The 11139-nt window shown below is 44.2% G+C and overlaps 1 protein-coding gene across 4 annotated transcripts in view; it reads right to left on the minus strand.

The window, feature by feature from the left end:
- The window catches only part of TTF2 (transcription termination factor 2), a 534153-nt gene that overhangs the window by 274008 nt on the left and 249006 nt on the right, over positions 1–11139 (minus strand). For all 4 annotated transcript variants that reach the window (XM_053705754.1, XM_053705753.1, XM_053705751.1 and 1 more), the window contains one exon: positions 3432–3537. In XM_053705754.1, the coding sequence (XP_053561729.1) occupies positions 3432–3537 (106 nt within the window). The remainder of the gene's footprint in view (positions 1–3431; positions 3538–11139) is intronic.

Raw genomic sequence — 11139 nt, forward strand, 5'->3', positions numbered from 1 at the left:
TATTAAGATGTCGTCCAGATAAGGTGCTACCGCAATGCCCCGCGGTCTTAGTACCGCCAGAAGGGACCCTAGCACTTTTGTGAAAATTCTGGGAGCGGTGGCCAACCCGAAGGGAAGGGCCACGAACTGGTAATGCTTGTCCAGAAAGGCGAACCTTAGGAACTGATGATGATCTTTGTGTATAGGAATATGTAGGTACGCATCCTTTAGATCCACGGTAGTCATATATTGACCTTCCTGGATCATAGGTAAGATTGTTTGAATGGTCTCCATCTTGAATGACGGAACTTTGAGGAATTTGTTTAGAATTTTTAGATCCAGGATTGGCCTGAAAGTTCCTTCCTTTTTGGGAACCACAAACAGGTTTGAGTAAAAACCCAGTCCTTGTTTAGGGACTGGATATATCACTCCCATCTTGAGTAGATCTTCTACACAGTGTAAGAACGCCTCTTTCTTTGTCTGGTCTGTAGACAGACGAGAAATGTGGAACCTTCCCCTTGGAGGGGAGTCCTTGAATTCTAGAAGATATCCCTGAGTAACGATCTCTAATGCCCAGGGATCGGGAACATCTCTCGCCCAAGCCTGAGCGAAAAGAGAGAGAGTCTGCCACCTACCAGATCCGGTCCCGGATCGGGGGCTACCCCTTCATGCTGTCTTAGTAGCAGCTGCAGGCTTCTTGGCCTGTTTACCCTTGTTCCAGCCCTGCAAAGGCTTCCAGGTTGCCTTGGGCTGTGAAGCGTTACCCTCTTGCTTTGCTGTTGCAGAGGTTGAAGCAGGACCGCTCCTGAAGTTGCGAAAGGAACGAAAATTAGCCTTGTTTTTAGCCTTAAAAGGCCTATCTTGCGGAAGAGCATGGCCCTTTCCCCCGGTGATATCCGAAATAATCTCTTTCAACTCTGGCCCGAAAAGGGTCTTTCCCTTGAAAGGGATATTTAGTAATTTTGATTTGGACAACACGTTGGCCGACCATGACTTGAGCCAAAGCGCTCTGTGCGCCATAATGGCGAAACCAGAATTTTTCGCCGCTAACTTAGCTAATTGCAAAGCGGCATCTGTGATAAAAGAATTAGCCAGTTTTAGAGCATTAATTCTATCCATGACTTCGTCATATGAAGTCTCCCTCTGGAGCGACTCCTCCAGAGCCGCAAAACAAAAAGCCGCTGCAGTAGTTACAGGAATAATGCAGGCAATAGGTTGGAGAAGGAAACCTTGTTGAACAAATATTTTCTTTAGTAAACCTAACTTTTTATCCATAGGATCTTTAAAAGCACAACTGTCTTCAATTGGGACGGTTGTGCGCTTGGCTGGTGTCGAAACTGCCCCCTCTACCTTAGGGACTGTCTGCCACGCGTCACGCCTGGGATCAGTTATGGGGAACATTTTCTTAAAGATAGGGGGGGAACAAAAGGTACACCTGGTCTCTCCCACTCCCTAGCAACAATATCCGCCACCGTCTTAGGGATCGGAAACGCATCAGTGTATACAGGGACTTCTAGATATTTGTCCAATTTCTCTGGGACCACCATAGGGTCACAATCATCCAGAGTTGATAAAACCTCCCTAAGCAGTACGCGGAGGTGTTCCAATTTAAATTTAAATGCTAGTGAATCTGATTCTGCCCGCTGAGAAACCTATCCTGAGTCAGAAATTTCCCCCTCAGACATCACATCCCTCGCCCCTACTTCAGAGTGTTGTGAGGGTACATCAGATAAACATCCCAAAGCTTCCGACTGCTCCTCATCTGTTCTTAAAACAGAGCTATCGCACTTTTTAGGGAAAACTGGCAGTTTGGATAGAAAGGCCGCAAAGGAATTATCCATGACTGTCGCTAGTTGTTGCAATGTAATAGGTGCCAATGCACTAGAGGTACTAGGTATCGCTTGAGCGGGCGTAACTGGTGATGACACATGGGGAGAGGAAGGCGGACTATCCTCATTACCTTCAGTCAAAGAATCATCTAGGGCTATATTTTTAAGTGACACAATATGATCTTTAAAGTGTATAGACACATTAGTGCACTTGGGACACATTTTGAGTGGGGGTTCCAGCATGGCTTCTGAACACATAGAACAAGGCCTTTCCTTAGTGTCAGACATGTTTAACAGATTAGTATTATACACAAGCAGGCTTGGAAAACACTTTAATCAAATAAAAAACACAAATTGAAATAAACAGTACTGTGCCTTTAAGAAATAAAGAAATTTTACAAAACGGTGAAAAATGAACCAAATCTCTTGAAATTTTCACAGTACGTGCCTAATTCGATATGATTGCACACCAAGTTTTAGCCTGATTAACCCTGTAATGCCCAAACCGGAGCAGTCTAAAGCCTACAACCGGTTAATAAACTACAGCACCTTGCCACAGCAGCCTGCTGTGGCCCTACCTGCCCTTAGGGATTAGTTTTGGGAAAAGCAAGCCTCTTGAAGTCCTCAAACAGTCTCTGGACCCTCCATGTGAAGCAGCATGAACAATCTGTCAGAATTAACTGCGCAACTGAGGCGCAAAATTAGGCCCCTCCCACTCCACTCCGGAGTTGTGAGGCCTTCAGAAACCCAAAATAGGTGACTAAAATAATGCCATGTGAAAAAAACCCCGTAAAAAACACACCAAAAGTGTTTAAAAGTGTCTATAAAGAGTATTTTGTTAAATAAAATAATCGATTGCCCTGCAACAGTGTCAACCAGCCTATTGAGCCCTCTTAAATAAGCCCTTAGTTCTATACTGAGTCTCAGAACATGGCTTACCCTTCCCACATGGGGATTCTTGTCAGTCTTCTAGCATTACCTTGTCTTGACTATAAAAAAGATGACTGAAACATACCTTAATGTAAGCCTGCAAACTGTTCCCCCCAACTGAAGTTTTCTGGTACTCCTTAGTCCTGTGTGGGAACAGCAATGGATTTTAGTTACAACATGCTAAAATCATTTTCCTCTCAGCAGAATTCTTCATCACATTTCTGCCAGAGAGTAAATAGTACAAACCGGTACCATTTAAAAATAAACTTTTGATTGAAGATATAAAACTACAAATCTAACACCACGTGGACTCTCTTTGTATTAGATGGAAGTATTTATTTTGCTCTCCAGTGATTATTAAAGTCTGTCTGTAATCAGCCATGTAGTTCAAGTACAAAGAAAGCTGTTACACTGGTTGCTGGCCCCAAGTGTCAACCCTGCGCTACTAATAACGGGATTGTCTAATTTCTTTACCAGTGCACAGGAGAGAAAGAGCAAGGTGCGTAATCATGACGCAGAGATCCTGAAATCCTAACAAGAGGAGGGCCTAGAGGACTGGAGCTGCTCAGATGTATCTCGCTCATGTCATGTACTATACAGATATTCATGCATCCCTGACCCGATAAAACCTGGTTGTATCCTCATTACTAGTAGACTCTCCTGAACATCAGCTCACACACATTAGTGTCCTACCTCCAGGTCCTGGTCTTTAGCAGGTGTCTCTCCTTCTTCCTTCTTTACAGGAATCTCTTTAGACACAAGGCTGTATGTGGTCACCACAATGTCGTACTTAGCCAGCCTGAGAAACAGAAATACCATGAGCAGACACAAAACCAGCAGATAAAGCTACATTATTACTGGGCAACCAAGGGCAGAATGTAGATATACCCATTACCAGCCTGCTGCCACCACAAGCTCTAATGTAGCTAAACTGAAGCCCCGTCAGTCAGTGAACCTTCTGTAGATATCAGTGAAAGGACGGAAATCAGAAGAAATGATGGTAGAGTGGTAAAAAGAGATGAGCTAATTGCAGGCTCAATAATCAAAGATTGTGAAAACAGATCAGCTACATTAAAAGGGACACTAAAGTCAAAATTAAACTTTCATGATTCAGATAGAGCAGCAATGTTAAGCAACTTTCTAATTTACTCCTACTATAAAGTTTTCCTCCTTATCTTGATATCTTTATTTGAAAAACAGGAATATAAGCTAAGGAGCTGGCCCATTTTTGGTTCAGAACCTGGGTTGCACTTACTTATTGGTAGCTAAATGTAGCCACCAATCAGCAAGCACTAGCCAGGGTGCTGAACCAAAAATTGGCTGGGTCCTTAGCTTATAATCCTATTTTTTCAAATAAAGATACCAAGAGAACAAAGAAAAATTGATAATAGGAGCAAATTTGAAAGTTGCTTTGTTGTGTTTACTATCCCTTTAATTGATTATACTATAAAAGGAAAACAGAATTTATGTTTACCTGATAAATTACTTTCTCCAACGGTGTGTCCGGTCCACGGCGTCATCCTTACTTGTGGGATATTCTCCTCCCCAACAGGAAATAGCAAAGAGCCCAGCAAAGCTGGTCACATGATCCCTCCTAGGCTCCGCCTACCCCAGTCATTCGACCGACGTACAGGAGGAAATATGCATAGGAGAAACCATATGATACCGTGGTGACTGTAGTTAGAAAAAATAATTCAACAGACCTGATTAAAAAAACCAGGGCGGGCCGTGGACCGGACACACCGTTGGAGAAAGTAATTTATCAGGTAAACATAAATTCTGTTTTCTCCAACATAGGTGTGTCCGGTCCACGGCGTCATCCTTACTTGTGGGAACCAATACCAAAGCTTTAGGACACGGATGAAGGGAGGGAGCAAATCAGGTCACCTAAATGTAAGGCACCACGGCTTGCAAAACCTTTCTCCCAAAAATAGCCTCCGAAGAAGCAAAAGTATCAAATTTGTAAAATTTGGCAAAAGTGTGCAGTGAAGACCAAGTCGCTGCCTTACATATCTGATCAACAGAAGCCTCGTTCTTGAAGGCCCATGTGGAAGCCACAGCCCTAGTGGAATGAGCTGTGATTCTTTCAGGAGGCTGCCGTCCGGCAGTCTCATAAGCCAATCGGATAATGCTTTTAAGCCAAAAAGAAAGAGAGGTAGAAGTTGCTTTTTGACCTCTCCTTTTACCAGAATAAACAACAAACAAAGAAGATGTTTGTCTGAAATCTTTAGTGGCCTCTAAATAGAATTTTAGAGCACGGACTACGTCCAAATTGTGTAACAAACGTTCCTTCTTTGAAACTGGATTCGGACACAAAGAAGGTACAACTATCTCCTGGTTAATATTTTTGTTGGAAACAACTTTCGGAAGAAAACCAGGCTTAGTACGCAAAACCACCTTATCTGCATGGAACACCAGATAGGGCGGAGAACACTGCAGAGCAGATAACTCAGAAACTCTTCTAGCAGAAGAAATTGCAACCAAAAACAAAACTTTCCAAGATAATAACTTAATATCTACGGAATGTAAGGGTTCAAACGGAACCCCTTGAAGAACTGAAAGAACTAGATTAAGACTCCAGGGAGGAGTCAAAGGTCTGTAAACAGGCTTGATTCTAACCAGAGCCTGAACAAACGCTTGAACGTCTGGCACAGCTGCCAGCCTTTTGTGAAGTAAAACAGATAACGCAGAGATCTGTCCCTTCAGAGAACTTGCAGATAATCCTTTCTCCAAACCTTCTTGTAGAAAGGATAGAATCTTAGGAATTTTTATCTTGTTCCATGGGAATCCTTTAGATTCACACCAACAGATATATTTTTTCCATATCTTATGGTAAATTTTTCTAGTTACAGGCTTTCTAGCCTGAATCAGAGTATCTATTACAGAATCTGAAAACCCACGCTTTGATAAAATCAAGCGTTCAATCTCCAAGCAGTCAGTTGGAGGGAAACCAGATTCGGATGTTCGAATGGACCTTGAACAAGAAGGTCCTGTCTCAAAGGTAGCTTCCATGGTGGAGCCGATGACATATTCACCAGGTCTGCATACCAAGTCCTGCGTGGCCACGCAGGAGCTATCAAGATCACCGAAGCCCTCTCCTGATTGATCCTGGCTACCAGCCTGGGAATGAGAGGAAACTGTGGGAATACATAAGCTAGGTTGAAGGTCCAAGGTGCTACTAGTGCATCTACTAGAGTCGCCTTGGGATCCCTGGATCTGGACCCGTAACAAGGAACCTTGAAGTTCTGACGAGAGGCCATCAGATCCATGTCTGGAATGCCCCATAATCGAGTTATTTGGGCAAAGATTTCCGGATGGAGTTCCCACTCCCCCGGATGGAATGTCTGACGACTCAGAAAATCCGCTTCCCAATTTTCCACTCCTGGGATGTGGATTGCAGACAAGTGGCAGGAGTGATCCTCCGCCCATTGAATTATCTTGGTCACTTCCTCCATCGCCAGGGAACTCCTTGTTCCCCCCTGATGGTTGATATATGCAACTGTCGTCATGTTGTCTGATTGAAACCTTATGAATTTGGCCTTTGCTAGATGAGGCCAAGCTTTGAGAGCATTGAATATCGCTCTCAGTTCCAGAATGTTTATCGGGAGAAGAGATTCTTCCCGAGACCATAGACCCTGAGCTTTCAGGGGTTCCCAGACCGCGCCCCAGCCCACCAGACTGGCGTCGGTCGTGACAATGACCTACTCTGGTCTGCGGAAGCTCATTCCCTGTGACAGGTTGTCCAGGATCAGCCACCAACGGAGTGAATCTCTGGTCCTTTGATCTACTTGAATCGTCGGAGACAAGTCTGTATAATCCCCATTCCACTGTCTGAGCATGCACAGTTGTAATGGTCTTAGATGAATTCGTGCAAAAGGAACTACGTCCATTGCTGCAACCATCAATCCTATTACTTCCATGCACTGCGCTATGGAAGGACGAAGAACCTCATTCTTGAAGGCCCAAGTGGAAGCCACAGCTCTAGTAGAATGAGCTGTAATTCTTTCAGGAGGCTGCTGTCCAGCAGTCTCATAAGCTAAACGAATTATGCTACGAAGCCAAAAAGAAAGAGAGGTAGCGGAAGCTTTTTGACCTCTCCTCTGCCCAGAGTAAATGACAAACAGAGAAGACGTTTGTCGAAATTCCTTAGTTGCCTGTAAGTAAAATTTTAGAGCACGGACTACATCCAGGTTGTGCAGTAGACGTTCCTTCTTTGAAGAAGGATTTGGGCATAAAGAAGGAACAACAATCTCTTGATTGATATTCCTGTTAGTAACTACCTTAGGTAAGAACCCAGGTTTAGTACGCAGGACTACCTTATCCGAATGAAAAATCAAATAAGGAGAATCACAATGTAAGGCTGATAATTCAGAGACTCTTCGAGCCGAGGAAATAGCCATTAAAAATAGAACTTTCCAAGATAACAACTTTATATCAATGGAATGAAGGGGTTCAAACGGAACGCCCTGTAAAACATTAAGAACAAGGTTTAAACTCCATGGTGGAGCAACAGTTTTAAACACAGGCTTAATCCTGGCCAAAGCCTGACAAAAAGCCTGGACGTCAGGAACTTCTGAAAGACGTTTGTGTAACAGAATGGACAGAGCTGAGATCTGTCCCTTTAATGAACTAGCAGATAAACCCTTTTCTAAACCTTCTTGTAGAAAAGACAATATCCTAGGAATCCTAACCTTACTCCAAGAGTAACCTTTGGATTCACACCAATATAGGTATTTACGCCATATCTTATGGTAAATCTTTCTGGTAACAGGTTTCCTAGCCTGTATTAAGGTATCAATAACTGACTCAGAAAACCCACGTCTTGATAAAATCAAGCGTTCAATTTCCAAGCAGTCAGCTTCAGAGAAGTTAGATTTTGATGTTTGAAGGGACCCTGTATCAGAAGGTCCTGTTTCAGAGGTAGAGACCAAGGTGGACAGGATGACAAGTCCACCAGGTCTGCATACCAAGTCCTGCGTGGCCACGCAGGTGCTATTAGAATCACTGATGCTCTCTCTTGTTTGATTCTGGCAATCAATCGAGGAAGTAACGGGAAGGGTGGAAACACGTAAGCCATCCTGAAGTCCCAAGGTGCTGTCAGAGCATCTATCAGGACTGCTCCTGGATCCCTGGATCTGGACCCGTAACGAGGAAGCTTGGCGTTCTGTCGAGACGCCATGAGATCTATCTCTGGTTTGCCCCAACGTCGAAGTATTTGGGCAAAGACCTCCGGATGAAGTTCCCACTCCCCCGGATGAAAAGTCTGACGACTTAAGAAATCCGCCTCCCAGTTCTCCACTCCCGGGATGTGGATTGCTGACAGGTGGCAAGAGTGAGACTCTGCCCAGCGAATTATCTTTGATACTTCCATCATAGCTAGGGAGCTTCTTGTCCCTCCCTGATGGTTGATGTAAGCTACAGTCGTGATGTTGTCCGACTGAAACCTGATGAACCCCCGAGTTGTCAACTGGGGCCAAGCCAGGAGGGCATTGAGAACTGCTCTCAATTCCAGAATGTTTATTGGCAGGAGACTCTCCTCCTGACTCCATTGTCCCTGAGCCTTCAGAGAATTCCAGACGGCACCCCAACCTAGAAGGCTGGCGTCTGTTGTTACAATTGTCCAGTCTGGTCTGCTGAATGGCATCCCCCTGGACAGATGTGGCCGAGAAAGCCACCATAGAAGAGAATTTCTGGTCTCTTGATCCAGATTCAGAGAAGGGGATAAGTCTGAGTAATCCCCATTCCACTGACTTAGCATGCACAGTTGCAGTGGTCTGAGGTGTAAGCGTGCAAAGGGTACTATGTCCATTGCCGCTACCATTAAGCCGATTACCTCCATGCATTGAGCCACTGACGGGTGTTGAATGGAATGAAGCCTGTCCTCTGTCAGGTAAATCTTCATTTCTACAGAATCTATAAGAGTCCCCAGGAAGGGAACTCTTGTGAGTGGAACGAGTGAACTTTTACTTTTCTTTTCATTCACCTTCCATCCATGTGACCTTAGAAATGCCAGCACTAACTCTGTATGAGACTTGGCAGTTTGAAAGCTTGAAGCTTGTATCAGAATGTCGTCTAGGTATGGAGCTACCGAGATTCCCCGCGGTCTTAGTACCGCCAGAAGAGCACCCAGAACCTTTGTGAAGATTCTTGGAGCTGTAGCCAATCCGAATGGAAGAGCCACAAACTGGTAATGCCTGTCTAGGAAGGCAAACCTTAGGTACCGATAATGATCTTTGTGAATCGGTATGTGGAGGTAAGCATCTTTTAAATCTACAGTGGTCATGTACTGACCCTCTTGGATCATAGGTAAAATTGTCCGAATAGTCTCCATCTTGAACGATGGAACTCTTTAGGATCTTTAAGTCCAGGATTGGTCTGAAAGTTCCCTCTTTTTTGGGAACCACAAACAGATTTGAGTAAAACCCCTGTCCCTGTTCCGATCGTGGAACTGGATGGATTACTCCCATTAACAAGAGCTCTTGTACGCAGCGTAGAAACGCCTCTTTCTTTGTCTGGATTGTTGACAATCTTGACAGATGAAATCTCTCTCTTGGAGGAGAGTATTTGAAGTCCAGAAGGTATCCCTGAGATATTATCTCTAGCGCCCAGGGATCCTGAACATCTCTTGCCCAAGCCTGGGCGAAGAGAGAAAGTCTGCCCCCCACTAGATCCGATCCCGGATCGGGGGCCCTCAATTCATGCTGTTTTAGGGGCAGCAGCAGGTTTCCTAGTCTGCTTGCCCTTGTTCCAGGACTGGTTAGGTTTCCAGCCTTGTCTGTAGCGAGCAACAGCTCCTTCCTGTTTTGGTGCAGAGGAAGTTGATGCTGCTCCTGCTTTGAAATTACGAAAGGAACGAAAATTAGACTGTCTAGTCTTGGCTTTGGCTTTGTCCTGAGGCAGGGCATGGCCTTTACCTCCTGTAATGTCAGCGATAATCTCTTTCAACCCGGGCCCGAATAAGGTCTGCCCTTTGAAAGGTATATTAAGCAATTTAGACTTAGAAGTAACATCAGCTGACCAGGATTTTAGCCACAGCGCCCTGCGTGCCTGAATGGCGAATCCTGAATTCTTCGCCGTAAGTTTAGTAAGATGTACTACGGCCTCCGAAATGAATGAATTAGCTAGTTTAAGGACTCTAAGCCTGTCCGTAATGTCGTCCAGAGTAGCTGAACCAATGTTCTCTTCCAGAGACTCAATCCAGAATGCCGCTGCAGCCGTGATCGGCGCAATGCATGCAAGGGGTTGCAATATAAAACCTTGTTGAACAAACATTTTCTTAAGGTAACCCTCTAATTTTTTATCCATTGGATCTGAAAAAGCACAGCTATCCTCCACCGGGATAGTGGTACGCTTAGCTAAGGTAGAAACTGCTCCCTCCACCTTAGGGACCGTTTGCCATAAGTCCCTTGTGGTGGCGTCTATTGGAAACATTTTTCTAAATATCGGAGGGGGTGAGAACGGCACACCGGGTCTATCCCACTCCTTAGTAACAATTTCAGTAAGTCTCTTAGGTATAGGAAAAACCTCAGTACTCGTCGGTACCGCAAAATATTTATCCAACCTACACATTTTCTCTGGTATTGCAACTGTGTTACAATCATTCAGAGCCGCTAACACCTCCCCTAGTAATACACGGAGGTTTTCCAGTTTAAATTTAAAATTTGAAATATCTGAATCCAGTCTGTTTGGATCAGAACCGTCACCCACAGAATGAAGCTCTCCGTCCTCATGTTCTGCCACCTGTGACGCAGTGTCTGACATGGCCCTAATATTAACAGCGCACTCTGTTCTCACCCCAGAGTGATCACGCTTACCTCTTAGCTCTGGTAATTTAGCCAAAACCTCAGTCATAACAGTAGCCATATCCTGTAATGTGATTTGTAATGGCCGCCCAGATGTACTCGGCGCTACAATATCACGCACCTCCCTCTGAGCGGGAGATGTAGGTACTGACACGTGAGGCGAGTTAGTCGGCATAACTCTCCCCTCGTTGTTTGGTGAAATTTGTTCAATTTGTACAGATTGACTTTTATTTAAAGTAGCATCAATACAGTTAGTACATAAATTTCTATTGGGCTCCACTTTGGCATTGCAACAAATGACACAGGTATCATCCTCTGAATCAGACATGTTTAACACACTAGCAAATAAACTTGTAACTTGGAAATACAATTCAATTAGAATAATATTAAAACGTACTGTGCCTTTAAGAAGCACAGAAGATCTATGACAGTTGAAAATTAATAAATTGAAACAGTTATAGCCTCAATCCTTGTAAATAACACAACTTTAGCAAAGGTTTAATCCCATTAGCAAAGATAACAAATTCTGAAAGCAGGAAACAAATTACAGAATAAACGTTTTTTATCTCAGTCAAACTATAATTCTCACAGCTCTGCTG

This window comes from Bombina bombina, chromosome 3 (assembly GCF_027579735.1).
Source record: "Bombina bombina isolate aBomBom1 chromosome 3, aBomBom1.pri, whole genome shotgun sequence".
Lineage (NCBI taxonomy): Eukaryota > Metazoa > Chordata > Amphibia > Anura > Bombinatoridae > Bombina > Bombina bombina.